We start from the raw sequence: 16,814 nt of genomic DNA, 5'->3' as shown, positions 1-16,814 counted from the left end.
TGAGGAAGGGACAATCTGAATCTGCATCCAGATCTCAAACTTTGATCTTTCTCCTTTCAATCATTTCCAGGATCTCTGCACCTCCTGAGTGGAAGCACCAAAGTGCTGTTAGGCTCTTACAGTATTGCAGGCCACGGGAAATATGGGCAGTTATGTGTTGTATGAGAACTAATGCTCTTGTGATGATCTCATGACATTTCAGCCCAATCTAGCTATGATAAATTTGGATTTACAGAGACAGTTTCAGTTTGGCATTTTCTTTTTCCAGTGTCTCTTTCCTTGTATGCCTGCACTGCGGCACGTAACTAACTCTGGACAACAGTCCATTGTCTCTGCTCGATCTCGCCAGTTCTTGTTTGCATTTGGAAACAGGATTTTTTTTTCCTATGTTTTAATCTGATAAAGGAGGAGGAAGGAGATTCTGTATTTATTTCATTTAGAATTTCATTAACATGATTTGTAATGCTCTCCCTGAGTTAGGTGTTGCTGAATAGATTGTGACGATGGTCTGCTCAGTTAGGTGAGCACAGATTTGGGTTCTTTCCACTCTGGAATTCATCTTTATGGGTTAAGATGGGAAGGCAGTGAGGCGTAGTGGATAGTCTGGAACTCAGGAGACCTGGGTTATATTCTTGGCTCTGCCACTGGCCTGCTGGGTGATCTTGGGAAAATCACATCACGTCTCTGTGCCTCAATTTCCCCATCTATGAAATGGGGGAAATGATGCTGACCTCTTCTGTATAGTGCTGTGAGAGCCACAGATGAAAAGTGCTATCAGACCTTGGTATTATTGTAATTAAAAGCTGCACGATATGATTCGATAATCCATTAGAAAGCCCTTTCCCAGGATTCTGTCATTAATTGCAAAGTGGTGATTTTTCGTGCTGGATTTAATCTGCAGGGCTTTGGGGGCTGGTGAACAATGCTGGGATCTCCACGTTCGGAGAAGTAGAGTTCACCAGCTTGGAGACCTACAAGGAGGTAGCTGAAGTGAATCTGTGGGGGACGATCCGAACCACTAAGGCCTTCCTCCCTCTAATCCGGAGGGCCAAAGGTGAGTGATTTCCTGCATGTTAGCATCCCCCAAGCATGTTTGTAACCCTGCTCTCCTGCTTCTCGGGTGTGTTAGTGGATGAAGGGCCGATTCCCATTGTCCTGCTCCTGGTGTGAGGGATGTGTGAAATGCTACCAGCTGAGAAGGGCAGTGTTCACACCTGGACACAGTGGGCGTGAAAGAACACCACTCAGTGAAGGGCAACAGAGAAGCCGCCCAAACAGTCTGCGAGTGACTTTCCCCCGCAGGGCAGGGTTCTATATTATTGTCCATCACGTCATATCTGAGTGCAGGGTTTAGTCCATCACCGGATGGGTTTCATAACTCCTTTTAACTGCTTTGGAGTTGCTGGACATGGTAGATATGTGGCCAGAACCTCCCGAGTTGCCCTTCTGTAAATAAACTGGCTCTGCTCTTGCTGGCCTGGAGAAGCTACAGTGGCATCAGGGAAATTGTTTCCTGCTGCATCTCAGGTGGCCCTGGGTTTGTTATTGTAGAGTGGCTAGTCACACTGAGTGCGGAGCAGCCGAAATGGGGACTGTTAGTATTGGCTGGCTCGTCATAGTGAGTGCGGAGCGGCCTACACGGGGACTGTTAGTGTCGGCTGGCTCGTCCTGGTGAGTGCGGAGCGGCCGACACGGGGACTGTTAGTGTCGGGTGGCTTGTCATAGTGAGTACGGAGCAGCCGACACGGGGGCTGTTAGTGTCGGGTGGCTCGTTATAGTGAGTGCGGAGCTGCCAGCAATGGGGTTTCTAACCTAAAGATCACAAACCTGGGGTTCACATGGATTTTGCAAAGAGACGTAAGGGGAAGAAAGTCCCATATTGAGCCAGCTAAGCTATTAAATTTCAACTCTTCTTAACCTCAAAGCACACTACAGGTATGACAGCTGTGTCTGGGGTGTTACATTAACAGCAGTGAGAGACAGAAAGTGCAGGAAATTACAACATCCAATTAAATGGCACTAGCCGAGGTTTCCAAATGGCCTCTAGGCACAACCCCAGGCCGGGGGCATCCGAGCCATGCCATCGCAAGAAAAGAGTCCTCCAGGGCTGCACCCCGCTGGCATGGGCCCAGCCTGCTAGCCCAGCAGAGATGTGCTCATAGCACTTGGTGCTGCCAAACCAGCAAGGACCCTTAGGCTGCTCCACTCACTGCATGTCCATGTCCTCAGGAAGTCTCCTCCTGGCAGCCTGCGTCACCCTGGACCTTTTATCCTCACTCTTGTACAAACTCGGGGGCTTTGAGGACAGCCATTCATGTGGTCTGAGAGTTACATAAAGGCCTGCTGCTGAGCACCCTTAATTCCCACCGCACAGGATTGGCCCAGCTCCTCGTCCCAGCCTCTGCTTAGCGCCTCACTATCACACTGCATGTTGTGCTGGTTCTGGTGGGACGAAGGTCCGGATCTAAGGGCATGTCCTTGCAGGCTTTGCATTTGTCAGACATGCCGGGTGAGGCTGACTTTGGCCGCAGAGTTCTGCTCCCGGTTCTTCCTAGTGGTTCTCGGCCCTGGGCAGGCGCAGGAGTGCTGGGTATGTGGGTGGCTGCACTACCCTGTGCTGCTCTGGGAGCAGCTATGCCAACAGCGTCGCTGTGTGGGAATCAGCACACGCCCACGAGTGCCTTGCAGCCGGCAGGTTTGTTTGCTTCCCCCCCGAGACAGTGACCAGCCTGACGCAGAAGGGCAGCAGAGGCAGCAGGAGGAGCTGAATTTAGAGAATGTAACTTTGTGTCAGTTCTAACTTGCTATTTAAATCTGCCTCCTGGAGAACAATGTAAACTCCATGGCGGGCGGGTGGCTGTCGAGAGCACTGCACTGCTTTCCATGGGCACGTGCCCATCCTGCACTGCAACAACCCACAGCTAGAGCCACCAACAGAACTAAATCTGTCTTCAGACTGCACTTGTAATCAGGGGTCAGCAGCCCACGAGGCCTCTCGGTGCAGCCCGGCGACAGGTTTCCTAGATGCCCAGGGGATGACTTAGCTCCTAACTGCTCCTGTTCATATTTTCATACACTATGAAAGGCCAAACTGTGCTCTCGATTACCCACTCAGAAACTCGGAGCCACTCCACTGAAGTTGGTGGGTTGCCTCTGGTTTCTAAGGTTGTTGCTGGGAGCCGGCTGTTTTCCTGTGTTTGTATTGCTAACTCAGCATGCCCGGGCTGGTGCTCAGAGAGACCCTAGAGTCCTGCCTAGCTCTGGCGATTAGCTCTGTCCTGCCAGTCCATGTGGCTGAAACACCGTTTCTGAAAGGGTTGTGACTGATGGCCAGCTGTTATGGAAACAGAGGAATGATCTCCAAGGTATTTCAGGCAGAGGGGCAGATTGCAAAACACCCTCCTCCCTTCCAGTGGGTTGGCAGCTGTTTTCTACTCAGACAGATCTAGCTCTTTGCTGATGACCCTCCAATCTCTCTATATGCTGCAGCCCATATGCATCTGTCTTGTAACGACTGGCGCACTTTGCTGTACATTCACACTGCTGCCGTGCCTTTGGCAACAATAATGAATTTGGATACAACCAAGGCACTAAGCATCCTTGAAACACATTGTGCAACTGGACTGTGTATCTCTGTGCAGCCACATACCTGTACGACTGACAACACAGCTGCACTGCCACACCCCTCCCAGGGAAAATCCAGACAGACCCTCTGTTTCAGCAAAACTGACCAAAAACATGAGACAGAAATTCAGCTTACCCCAGCACAGGGATAATCTCTGACCATTCTCCTCCCTTGTGGGGTGAGATTAGCTGCTGGGCAAAAGGGCAAGGGCTGGGGACTTGGAACTGAGAGGAGCGCAAGGAACTATGAGGAAACTGGTCTCAGCCCTGTATTTCTCAGGAAATTTGGACTGGGTGCCTTTGCTTCCATCAGCTGTCCTGGGTCCCTCCCTGCGCTGGCATGTCAGCTTCACTGGCTGAGTAGCCTTTGGTCCCTGTTTTGCTGATTACCACAATTAGCAATTGACATGCACTGTTATCCCATTTGCACACACAGTCACAGTAATTACACACAGTACTCCACACCTAACTAGAAAAAATGCCCAAGGCCCAGGAGATTTCAGGAGCATCAGAACAGGCTCTGAAGTCAATCGAATGTGTTGAGTATGTAGTGCTCGTTCCTTCTGCTGATGTCCCTGTGATTTACCTGGCACCTTCCTAGGTCGTGTGGTGAACATCAGCAGCATGATGGGTCGGATGGGCAGCCCTGCTCGATCGTCGTACTGCATCACTAAGTTTGGGGTGGAAGCCTTCTCCGATTGCCTGCGGTACGAGATGCACCCCCAAGGAGTGAAGATCTGTGTGGTGGAACCTGGGAACTTCATAGGGGCCACCAACCTGTACACCCCTGAGCGAATTAAAGCCATAGCAGAGAAAATGTGGAAGGAGCTTCCAGAGACTGTGCGCAAAGACTACGGCAGGAAGTACTTGGATGAGCAAATCACCAAGATGGAGAGTTACTGCAACAGTGGCTCACCAGACACCTCGCCAGTCATCAACAGCATCACCCATGCACTGATGTCGTCCTCCCCCTACACCCGCTACCACCCCATGGATTACTACTGGTGGCTGCGCGTGCAGATCATGACGCACTTGCCTGCTGCTATTTCGGATCGGATCTACATTTACTGAGGCATCTCGTCGCTAGGCTGCCAAGGTGGGAGGTTAATTTCAAAGGGCATGTTGTACAAATTTCCCGTTAGTCACTTTTGTATTTTTTTTAGCTGTATTCAAGGTACCATAATTTAGATCTAAAAGGTTAATTTAAACATTTGAATGTAATTTAAAAGGCAGTAATTGTTGCATGGGACCTTTCGTAGGCAGGAATGTGTTTATGTATATTGTAGGGACTCAGCTCTGTACTATTTATTTCAAATATTCCTTTTTTTTTCCAAAATCAGATGGCAAGTTACGCTCCTCATTGAATTTACAATTGCTCTGAAGGGATTTTCAGTCTAGTTTCCGCTGACCGAGTTACACCAGCTTTGACCATTCCTGACTCGGAGGCAGCCTTCACTCCACAGACCGCAGGCCCTCCTGTCGCAATAGCATATTGCTGCAGATTGATGGCTAAGGGCTGCAAAGATTGTTACGGGGACTGGTCATAATAGCACAAGATCCTGCTGGTTTCTTTAATTCAGGGATCCCATCTTATAGCACTCTAAGCACTGAAATGAGCAGCTGATCCTGTCCTTTAATCATTACATTTACGAAGATGGAAACTGGGTCAAAGGGAGCTGTTCAGTCTTTCTCTCCCATACACTTCCTTTCCAAGGAGTTGGATAGATCATGTGCCCAACCCTGAAGCCCTTATTCTCAGCTGTTCTTTCCTCACATGAGTATTCCATTGAGGCCAATGAGTGTGAGAAGCATTGCACAGGCGAGTAAGGCTGCAGGATCAGCCCATGTTAATATTTCTCATTTCTTCAGCAGTAGCTGAACGCTGTGACTTCAAAGTAAAAAGCTTTGAAGTATGTTTAATTGCACTAGTGTTGACGTAATGTAGTGCAGCAGCAGCACTGACCCATTTCCATATGAGAACCAGTTTTCCTGTATTTTGCCAGGATCATTCAGAACCAACCGTTACATTCACCTTGACGATGAATGTCATTTTTTCACTTGGGACCTCAGAGTTACATCACCTTTTTAGCACGGATTGAACAGTGCCTTGCACAATGGGGCTCTGATCTGATTGGGTCTTCTAGGCCTACTGCAGTACAAACCGTACATAATAAGAGTAATAATTTACACGGAAGGAGTCATGGAGCTGAAACATTTGTCTAGCTAATGTAGTTTGGATATGATCTTTAGCAGAAAATCAATTTAAAAAAGGAATAAACTTTAAGGGCAGTTTAATATCCATGATGGTTATTATGTTTACATGACTGAGAAATAAGGCTACGATTTTGTCATAAAGGTCACAGTGATCACAGAAATCGTGAATTTGAATAAAGTCCATGAAATACTGGAAATGGCTGTAAAAACACATTTGACTAGGCCTCCAACCTGAGTGACGTTGCAACCTAATCCATGGTGTGACACTCAGGTTTGGCCCGTTGATCCCTCTACAAAAGTGCAAAAGGGCCAAACCTGAATGGCACTGAGACCTCTTGTGCCAGGTCACAAGGCTGGGAGTAGGGAGCCAAGCCTTGCCGCACAGGACAGGAGCCACTGCTGTGAGGTGAGTGTGGGGTGGGCTCGATCTCCCACCCCTCCTCTTCTGTGACTTACACATTTTCCCCCACACCTCTGCCATGAAATTTACTAAAAAAATTGCCAACATCGCAGCCTTACTTAGAAACATTATTTTGTACTGTAAAAAAAACCCAGAAAAATACATCCATAAAAATCAACACCAGCAACAAAAAAGCCTTTCTCAGAGGAGTGCTGAGTGTTACATTTTTCAAGCGTGGGAGGTGAGCAAAAATGTAACTGCGAGTTAATTTTCTTAGAGAAAATGGAGAGAGAGGATTTGTTGCACTGTTGTAAGTACTGTAGCAAGTAGAAAGAGGAAATGATCAAAATATCCTTTGGCTTGATTAACATTAAAACTAATGGTGATAAAGTCCACAGGCTCCAGCTTTTTGTTTTTTGATATGTAAGGTGAGAGGCTTACATCTGGACTTGGCCCAACATTAACACCTGAGGTCTGCAGGTTTGATACCAGAGGACATGTGCACGCACACACTTTACACAGCTGTTGAATTGTAATAGGTTTCTGTGGTCTTCTAAATTACAAGTTGGGCTCTTTAAGACTCTGACTATAAGTAATTAAATCAGTCTAGTCTATCTCATGACAAATACCGGACTCACACATAGTGACTACTTAGACCCAGACATTTAGGTCTTATTCTGTGTAAAATGCCCATTGACTTCAGTGAGAGCTGTACACATTAAAAAGCTATAGGGTTGAGCCCTGTTGAGCCTAACCAGGGACACCAAAAATGTTGCATTAATTTGATGGAATAAGTGGGCCCAGAGTGTCAAAGATGTTAACAGGACCCTGAAACTGTCCAACATTAAACAGGTTTCAGTAAGGTTCGGGGTTTGGCATCCAGCGACCTCAGCCTCATTAGTACCATGGCAAACACTCCTTTCAACAACTTTTTAACCTTTTATTAAAGCTATAGAAAAAGAAGGAAAAGCAGTTAAAACATTTGAAATGTAAAGTATTAAATAAGGCCTTTATTTTAACCATATTTACTTTCCCTGTAGCTGCAGGGAGTTTTATAAGGAAAGACACCTTGCCGGATGCTCTTTCAGATAGTATGACAGTCGATGTGGTCATCGAAAGAAGTTAGTTGAGATAGGGTGGAGCTGTTGTTGCTGAAGTCCGATCCCATTTCCTAAAAGACAAAACAATGCACAGGCACAAAGGAGAGAGAAAGGACAACAAAGATAGGAAATGCAGCTTCTGTCTCTGGTCTCGACTCTCGTTTGCATCCTCACTGCTGGAGAAACAGCCACAGCACATAGTGTAAGAGTCACTCTGAGACCTGGTAAACTTGTATCAGGAGCCGATTGTTTATGGCATTTCTTTTAACTCCCTCTCTGGTCAGAGGCTTATAGCAACATTACAAAATATACAGTCTTGTCTGGCAAAGCCAGACTCTTATTAAACAGAAGGCAAAAGGAGAGAGAGAGAGAAAAGAACTGGGGGGTTGGGGGGATTTGAAGGAAATGACACATGCCAGGTGCTGGCTGGGATTTAGCTGAAGCTGGTGGAGATTGTGATGTCATCTGGGTCCCTCTCTCTGACCCGGTCTGGTCAGGACATCTCCCAGAATCGGGCCCAGTGCTCTTCAAAATGGCACCCTCTGTGGGCACTGTATGTGTGAGGGCATGCCAGCAGGGGCAGGGTCACGCCGGCCGGGGTAGGCCTACTCCATCCTTGGAAGTACCGGACTGTCTGGTATTCTGGGGATGCAGCAGTGGCCACCCTATGTGCATTGCGGGGGAAGAGTAGGACCCCCATGATACACTCATAAGTGTAGAGTTTGGGCAGAAGCCCCCTAGAAAAAGCATCCATGAGAATGCCAGACTAATTCAGTAATTAACTATGTTCAAATCAATTAAGCATGTTAAATTGAGATCTCTGGCTCACATTTCCCCTGACGAGGATTGTTGATCCTAAACAAGCATGGGCAGTGCTTAAGGGGTCAGCAAGTCAGTATTTTAATGGTGAAGAGGAGCCACTTTTAAAAATAAGTTCAAAGAAGGTGTTCAAAACTCTGGTTGTTGAATTATCCCACATTCGGCTAAGAAAACGTGACACTACATTGTGAACAAAGCGCTCTGTCTCATTTGTAGTGTGTTTGTTTCAATGAGGAAAGGAAGGAGTCTTTCCTAAAGACACAGAGCTATCTACAAAGGTAGGACAGATATGTTCTCAAGGTTCTGATTACAGGGGCTCAGAGCCAGAGAATGCGCTCTCAGATATGAATGGAACACAGCAGAGAAGGTGGCTTGTACGAAAGACAGGTTCAGCAATTCAAAGGGCACCTACCCCTTAGACTCAATAGCTGTGAATAAGTCCATGCCTTAGTGCTGGGGTGCCCCACCATGTCCGCATGGAGATCTATAAACTGGACCCAGACCATGGCTCTGTTTGAAACAGTAACTAGGGATGTATGTACACTGCTTTGTATTTATTGCTAATGAATTCAAACCAGCAATTTCTATACCTCTGCCAAGGAGAATGCAAGTGCATGCAGACATGGTCATGTGCATTTTTAGTTACTATTTTACAGTAGGAACATTTATATGCATATTTGCCTCAGACCCTGGGCTCCTGGCAAGCTGCCAGTGCAGCACTTGATGTTGCCAAGCTTAGGACCCCTTGGTTTAGTGGGATTCCCAGCCACTGTGGCCCAATTCAGCGCATACAGGAGCATATTACCAATATGATGGGCTTGATCTGGCTATAGACACACAGATTCCAAGGCCAGAAGAACATAAGAATGGCCATACTGGGTCAGACCAAAGGTCCATCCAGCCCAGTATCCTGTCTGCCGACAGTGGTCAATGCCAGGTGCCCCAGAGGGACTGAACCTAACAGGTAATGATCAAGTGATCTCTCTCCTGCCATCCATCTCCACCCTCTGACAGACAGAGGCTAGGGACCCCATTCCTTACCCATCCTGGCTAATAGCCATTAATGGACTTAACCTCCATGAATTTATCCAGTTCTCTTTTAATCCCTGTTATAGTCCTAGCCCTCACAACCTCCTCAGGCAAGGAGTTCCACAGGTTGACTGTGCCCTGAGTGAAGAAGAAGGGACCATTGTGATCATCTAGTCTGACCTCCTGTACAGCCCAGGCCAGAGAACTGTCCCACAGTCATTACTAGAGCAGAGCTTTTAGAAAAACATCCCATCTTGATTTCAAAATGGTCAGCGAGGGAGAATCCATCCCTACACCATTGTAATTTGCAGCATGACTTCCTGGCCCAAGCCTTGCTCTGTTTCAGGAAGTGATTGGAGCACAAAGTCTCTCACTCGTCTCACCTGGGGAATGGACTTGGTTGATCCAGTAGGGCCCAGAGGGAGGGCTGTGATGACCAAGCAGAGCTTAGTGGAGGTCTGTGTTTTGGGGTGGGGTTCTCCTGGACTACCCAGGGAATCCTGCCCACTCTCTGTATCTGATGCTTGCCAGTATGCGTTAATTCTCCACAGCCGGGGCTCAGCCAGTCAGACAGTGTGGGTGGGGTCTTTAAAGGGCTGAGCAATTTCCAGGCTGCCAAGAGCACTGGAGCACTACAGGCTGAGTTAAAATGGGTAATTGACTCTCATGCTTCAGGGTGCGTGCTGTTTGCCGTGGGGAAGGGAGGGGCAAGAGCCATGTCAGGTAGAAGCCCACCTCACCCCCAAATTATTGGGCATACCCGTAGTTTGTCAGATGTTTGTTGGGGGCCTGAGGCAGGCTACCTTCCTCTAGAGCATCCGCTATTAACAATGCTAGAGGCACAATTTCTGGACCCAGTGGGCTGGTCTGAATGGCAAATGCGGTACCCACCACTGCAAGGCGTCTGTGGTGCAGCTAGTGTCCTTGCTGCGCCCAATGCTGGCCAGAACACATTGGCCTCATCAGTTCCCCGGCCAGCCGTGTGCTGTACACACTCTTGAGGGGGGATGGCGGTATCTGTGCTGAGGAAACAGAAGAGGGGAAAAGTTGAAGCTCCCAGTTTTGCAGCCGACCCAAAGACTGGGGGAGGCCTGCAGAGGACAGGTCACTAACACAGAGCGATCTGACTCGCTTGGTAAGCTGGGTGCAAGTCAACAATATTCCTTTTAATGCAGCTAAATGTCTATGTAGGCCCCTCTATTAGCGGGGCCTCGGAACTGAACTGGGAGTGCTCCAGCTGGGATGCTGCAGTCCACCCTCAGAGATGACAGTTCCCATGATGCCTTGGGGAAGAGAGAGACTTCTGCGTCCGCGGCGAAGGGACCCTCGTTCTGGATGCAGAGGCAGCGTGCGGCGGGCTCCCTGGTGTGGGGGGAGCTGAGAGCCGGGCCAGGGGACTCAGGCAGCTTGTGGCGCTCTGTCCGAGCTGCTGAGAGTCTGCAGGGGCATCGCGCAGGCGGGGAGCCGCGGAGCCTGCGGCTGGGTGTCAGCAGAGGGGCAGAGACTGTTGCTGAGCCCAGAGCCGACTGAGGCGGGCCTGCAGTGCAGGCAGTGGGAGTAACCACCTCCTGTCTTGGTTGGGAAAGTGCTTTCGGGGAAGGGGGACAGGAACAAGACTGTAAGGGGGTGCCTGAGTCTAAGAAGAGACGAAGCGGCCTTGTCGTCTAGCCAGGAGCCAGGTTCCTGGCCTCTGGGAAGAACAGCTCCCATCTCCAGAGGGACTGAGCGGCATAGAAAGATCTCACAGTAGAATCGCCCTGCCCCGTGTTGTCTCAGTCGGACCAACGGAGCGCTGGCCCCAGCTTCAAGATCTTCACACGCACCCACAACTCTGCAGTCAGAGGATTGCCACGCTCAGGAGTGGGGTAAGTGGTGCCAGTGTAAATGGGAGTTGGGTAAGCTCTGTTTACTACTGTAAACTGCATTTATTAAATGATTTATTGACATGCCCCCTGCTGATTTAAAGTGGTTGTGACATTTTAATTAATGTCAGTCTTTTATAGCATGTTTTTCTAGATGGTTAAGTAAAGGAGTGTTTGTACATTGTTTGTATATTGTTTATAATTGGTACTTTTGGGTTAGACCATTGCATAGCTTAGCTCAGGTATATTCCTGGAGGCTCCCAAGGCAGGCCAGTGAGAGTGTGCAGGACCCAGCTAGGTGGAGACACCACCAAGCTTCATTTCCTTTGTAAGTAAAAGGGCTGCAGCCGAGGGGTGGCTAGCAGATCCCCACCTACCCACCATCACCACTGGGAGACTCAGGATCGCCTTTACTGTCAACATCAGGCACCCCAGCACACAAGGGAGTTGCCTGCCCCAGAGTAACCCAGGAAGGCAAAGGGGGTGTGTGTGGCAACATATCCATCTAGAAACAAAGAATGTAGGCCATCTGTGATCAGGATCCCCAGGGAGCTGCACTGACGTCACTCAATTAGGGTGAATTGCAAAGAATGGGGCAAATAATCCCCAAAGCTGGTGGATATTCCAACACTTAGATTTACCAAACCAGCACAAAACAGCTTCTATGATATCTCACTGGTCGCCCAGAAGCCAATAACACATTTCCCTTAAAGCAACCCAGCCTTAGGCCTTCACCCAGACACCCAGGTCAAATATGATGAGGATTACTGAAAATCTTATTCATCATATAAAAAAATTCTACCAATCCCAAAGGATCAGACACATTACCTTCCAAATTAATGAATAATTCAGATCTTACCCAAATACTCGCTTACAGCCAATTCTTATTAACTAAACTAAAATGTATTAAAAAAAAGAGAGAGTATTGGTTAAAAGATCAGTACGCATACAGACACGAGTACAGTTCTGAGATCAGATTAATAGTAGAGATGGTAAGCTTTATAATTGCAAAGAGTTCTTTCAGAATTAGTCCATAGGTTATAGTCCAATGTTCATATTCAGGGTGATCCAGATTAGGACTGGAGATCTCAGTCTTGTGACTTAAGCTTCCCCTGCATGAAGCATCAAGCAGATCTGAGATGACAGGATCAGAACCCCAGACATCTTTATACAGTTCCATGTCTTTTTTGACAGCTTGCAGTCCTTAGGCGAACAATAAGGAATCCTAGAAACTTTGAAGTTAACCTATTTTCTAAGCATCACCGGTAATTAGATACATGGATTAACATAAGGCAATTGCCTGTTTTCCACCATTTGTAGGTGATTTGCTATACATTTCAAAGAGAGATGAATACAGTGATATCACTATGTTTACAGTTCATTTAAATGTTAATAGAAAAGGAGTACTTGTGGCACCTTAGAGACTAACCAATTTATTTGAGCATAAGCTTTCGTGAGCTACAGCTCACTTCATCGGATGCATACTGTGGAAAGTACAGAAGACATTTTTATACACAAAAACCATGAAAAAATGGGTGATTATCACTACAAAAGGTTTTCTCTCCCTCCACCCCACTCTCCTGCTGGTAATAGCTTATGTAAAGTGATCACTCTCCTTACTCACCTTTTGTAGTGATAATCACCCATTTTTTCATGGTTTGTGTGTATAAAAACGTCTTCTGTACTTTCCACAGTATGCATCTGATGAAGTGAGCTGTAGCTCACGAAAGCTTATACTCAAATAAATTGGTTAGTCTCTAAGGTGCCACAAGTACTCCTTTTCTTTTTGCAAATACAGACTAACACGGCTGTTACTCTGTTAAATGTTAATGTTTCCTTTTGATCTCTGAATTAACAGAATACAGCATAGACAGGGACTGCTTGATTACATTGTTAACCTCTAACAATATATATGTAAACACACAAAACCACAAACATTATCTACCAATATGTCCCTAAAGGTTGAATCTGGGTCAATTAGCAAGCTGCTTAACCCTTTCTGGCTATGGGTCACACATCTTATAGGATGGTGGACTCTAACCTGGGAAGCAGTGTTGGGGGGGAGGGGGTAATCAGCTGAACATGAGCTCCAGTGTGATGCTGTAGCCAAGAAGGCTAATGTGATTCTGGGATCCATAAAGAGGGAAATCACATGTAGGAGTAGAGAGGTTATTTTCCCTCTGTATTTGGCACTGGTGTGTGACCACAGCTGGAATGGTGTGTCCAGTTCTGGTGCCCAGAATTCAAGAAGGATGTTGATAAATTGGAGAGGGTTCAGAGAATAGCTACAAGAATGATTACAGGGTTAGAAAACCTGCCTTAGAGTGACAGAGTCAAAGAGCTCAGTCTATTTAGCTTAACAAAGAGAAGGTTAAGGGGTGACTTGGTGACAGTCTGTAAGTATCTACACAGGGTACAAATATTTAATAATGGGATCTTGGGTCCAGCAGAGGAGGTCTAACAGGATCCAATGGCTGGAAGTTGAAGCCAGACAAATTCAGACTGGAAATAATGCGTACATTTTTAAAAGTGAGGGCAATTAACCACTGGAACAATTTACCAAGGGGTGTGCTGGATTCTCTATCACTGACAAGTTTTAAATCAAGGTTGGATGTTTTTCAGAGAGCTCTGCTCTAGGGATTATTGTGGAGCAGTTCTCTGGTCTGTGCTGTACAGGAGGTCAGACTAGATTATCACACTGGTCCCTCCTGGCCTTGGAATCTATTAATCTGTTATTGATGATTTTTAGGAAGGTGCCCAGCCCCATTGTGCTGGCTAGTGCGTACACACAGACACACACACCAAGAGACAGTTCTTGCCCCAAAGAGATTACAGTCATAGTAGAAAAGACAGAAAAAGAGCGGAAACTGAGACACAGAGAGGGGCAGTGACCTAACCAAAGTCACACAGCAGTTCATTGACAGATACTTTAAAATCCAGTTCTCTTAATCTAAGTATTTGACCTCAAAATATCCATAGACCCCAGAACAGGTAATTCTGTTCAGCAGGCCAGACACCAAGCTGCACCAGGCACACGTGACATCTGGTTTAATACAGAATGATTAAAGTTAGACATGGCATGGATCAGTTAGGTTGCTGAGCCTGCCTCTCTACAAGTGCAGCATGCAGATCCCGAAGAGATGATGCGTCAGACATGAAGCATTGCCACTCTTGTTCTTAGCCAGACAGGAAACCCAAATAACGATACTGCACTTGACATCTACAAAACATCCTTTATCACAAAGAATTCTAAAGTACTTTGCAGGCTACCCACACAGAGATCACTATAACAATGCCACCCACCACTGAAATGCAGACACTTCCTTCTGCAGAAGAAATGTGACAATGTGCACAGCAGTGTAGGGCAAAGAGAAGTCCAGGAGGCAGAATCTAATTAGCTGAGTTGGAATTTGGCCAGTACACTGGGGTTAACACCCCTGCTCTTGTGAAAAGTGGTATGCAGTCTTTTACGTTTCAGAATAGCAGCCGTGTTAGTCTGTATCCGTAAAAAGAAAAGGAGGACTTGTGGCACGTTAGAGACTAACAGATTTATTAGAGCATAAGCTTTCGTGAGCTACAGCATCCGATGAAGTGAGCTGTAGCTCACGAAAGCTTATGCTCTAATAAATTTGTTAGTCTCTAAGGTGCCACAAGTCCTCCTAGTCTTTTACGTTGAGGTCAATACCTAGTTTCTGGATAGGTGACTCTTGGAAACTGGAAGTGGTCACCAGCTAGGAGATGGGTCTGGCGGCTACACGGGCAGCAGGAGGGTTCTGACAGCTGCAAAGCAAATCTGTGGACTAGTTAGGTAGCTGCAAGGCAGCTGGAGTTCTGAGGAGTGAGTTTGCAGATGAATACGTTCAACCACTGTGTTCTGTCACTTAATGACCATCTGGCCAGATGATCCTCTGCATAGGTCCTGTCTGAAAAATGCTAGCACATCACATCTCCCCCTAGAACCAAGTTAAGACATTCAGCGCTGATGTAACATATCAACCATTGCTATATACTGCAACAGCTGGGCTTTCCACTTATTAGCTATAGCTCCTTTTGCACTTCGAAGTTGATTTTATCAGCCAGTTTCTGGAATAAATAGCTACAGTAAATGGAGAAGGGAAATTTAGCCAGTCCAGCCTCTACCTGAAGGGCAGTTGGCACAAAAATACTTGAGAGTGATCTGGGGCCGACTGCATCATGCAGCTTTGCAGGGAAATTAGGTCCCTTTGATTATTGTTTGACAGAAATGTAGGCAGCTGCCTTCACTTGTCTTATCAAATTAAAAGGGAAAATAATTACTCACTGCTTAAATTATGGAACACAGACTGTGCGAGCGCTGAAGGCTGTCATGGATCTTTCTGTTCTAGGTGCAGTACTGCATGGCTCAGTGTGCTTCAGCTCCCAGGGAAAAAAGACGATTGTCACCAAGGCTTTCTATGTAAAGACCCTTTCAGTCTATATATAGTTTTTCCTGATGGAGTGGAAGGCAGCAAAGATGAGGTATTTTTAACCACAGCTGTTACATTTTGTTTCAGGTCTTAATCAGGGAAAACATGAGGTTTCACCGACTTTCAGGACCTGTTGTCTGTCTTTGTCTTTTAGGGTGATGAATGTAATGTTTTGTTTTGAAATGTTTTGAAACAAGGTTCTGTCTGCTTATTAACGTGTCATCTAGATCTAATGGTGGGTTTTCTGCACTGTCTGGAGAGAGTTATTCTGTAGCCATTAAATTAGATCACACTGGAGCTGAACCTTAGCCAGCGCTTCCACACCAGACAATTCCAGAATGAAACTCCCAATTCTAGTCAAGCTGTGCTAGTTGAGGGACCCGGCTCAGCTAGCTCTCCCGGCCTCTTGAAGTGAGCATCTGAGAAAGTAAGTTGAGCACTGGTGCGCTTACCCTGAGTGATGTGCCTGAGGTGTGAGGCGGGAGGATGGGACCACAGGGTCCACTCAGCAGGGAAGCATGGAGCAGCTGTGGGAATGTGAATATCACACAAATTCCCCACATTCTGAGTAGCTATGCTGTTGTCTGCAGCCCTGGCCCTCTCTGTACATGGGCAGGGCACACTCCATGCCCCCCTTGGCTGCTTTCCCATGGGCCTGATGTCCATCTGCATGTGCAGTCAGGTAAGAGAGAGGGAGAAAGGTTCTTCGCTAAAAGGGCAGGAGCAGGTTATTGTCCAGGAGATGGGCACGTACATGAGCCTCACCCCACAGCACCTGCAAGAAGGGTCAGGCATGGAAGGTAGACCTGCTAGCCTTCCCCCACTCCACCCTTCCAGCCACAGCTAGTCATTGAGGCAAGGAGGCAGGGGGCTGCCCTTAGCAGGGGCGCACACATCCTGGTGAGAGAAGGGACTTTCCGGGGGAGAGGAAGGCTCAGGGATTGTCTACACTTATAGTGCTGCACCAGTACAGCTGTGCCACTGTAGCGCTTACTGATGATGCTACCTATGCTGACGGGAAAGCTTCTCCTGTCAGCATCGTTAATCCACCTCCGCGAGAGGCGGTAGCTATGTCAGCAGCAGAAGCCCTCCCCGTCAACATAGTGCTGTCTGCACCAGGGGTTAGATGGGTAAAGCTGTGTCGCTAAGGGGTGTGGATTTCCACACCCTTGCATGATGAAGTTATACCAACAGAAGTTGGTAGTGTCAACCATGCTTCAGGCTATCTGAGTGGGAGAGATGGACCAGTGACAGTCCCTTCAGCACAGGAACAAATGTAACCCAGGTAGTAATGCCTGGTGACTCTGAATCCCAATGATGG

The 16,814-nt window shown here is 47.2% G+C and overlaps 1 protein-coding gene and 1 long non-coding RNA gene across 2 annotated transcripts in view; one reads left to right on the top strand and one right to left on the bottom strand.

Annotated features, from left to right (window-relative positions):
• BDH1 (3-hydroxybutyrate dehydrogenase 1) overlaps positions 1 to 6,289 on the top strand; it is a 41,440-nt gene extending 35,151 nt beyond the window's left edge. The window contains exons 6-7 of the mRNA XM_074963313.1: positions 902 to 1,054; positions 4,226 to 6,289. Coding sequence (XP_074819414.1) covers positions 902 to 1,054; positions 4,226 to 4,695 — 623 coding nt within the window. The 3' untranslated portion in view covers positions 4,696 to 6,289. The remainder of the gene's footprint in view (positions 1 to 901; positions 1,055 to 4,225) is intronic.
• Positions 6,290 to 7,298: 1,009 nt separating this feature from the next.
• Positions 7,299 to 15,452, bottom strand: LOC141993730 (uncharacterized). Its single transcript, XR_012640933.1, has 3 exons — positions 15,349 to 15,452; positions 10,078 to 10,208; positions 7,299 to 7,409 (listed from the first exon to the last, which is right to left on the bottom strand). It is a non-coding gene; the product is annotated as an uncharacterized LOC141993730 (long non-coding RNA).
• Positions 15,453 to 16,814: the final 1,362 nt, after the last annotated feature.

The sequence above is a fragment of the Natator depressus genome, chromosome 9 (assembly GCF_965152275.1).
Source record: "Natator depressus isolate rNatDep1 chromosome 9, rNatDep2.hap1, whole genome shotgun sequence".
NCBI classification, from domain to species: domain Eukaryota; kingdom Metazoa; phylum Chordata; order Testudines; family Cheloniidae; genus Natator; species Natator depressus.
Note: the sequence above shows the minus strand (reverse complement) of the source record. Positions and strands in the feature narration are given on the sequence as shown.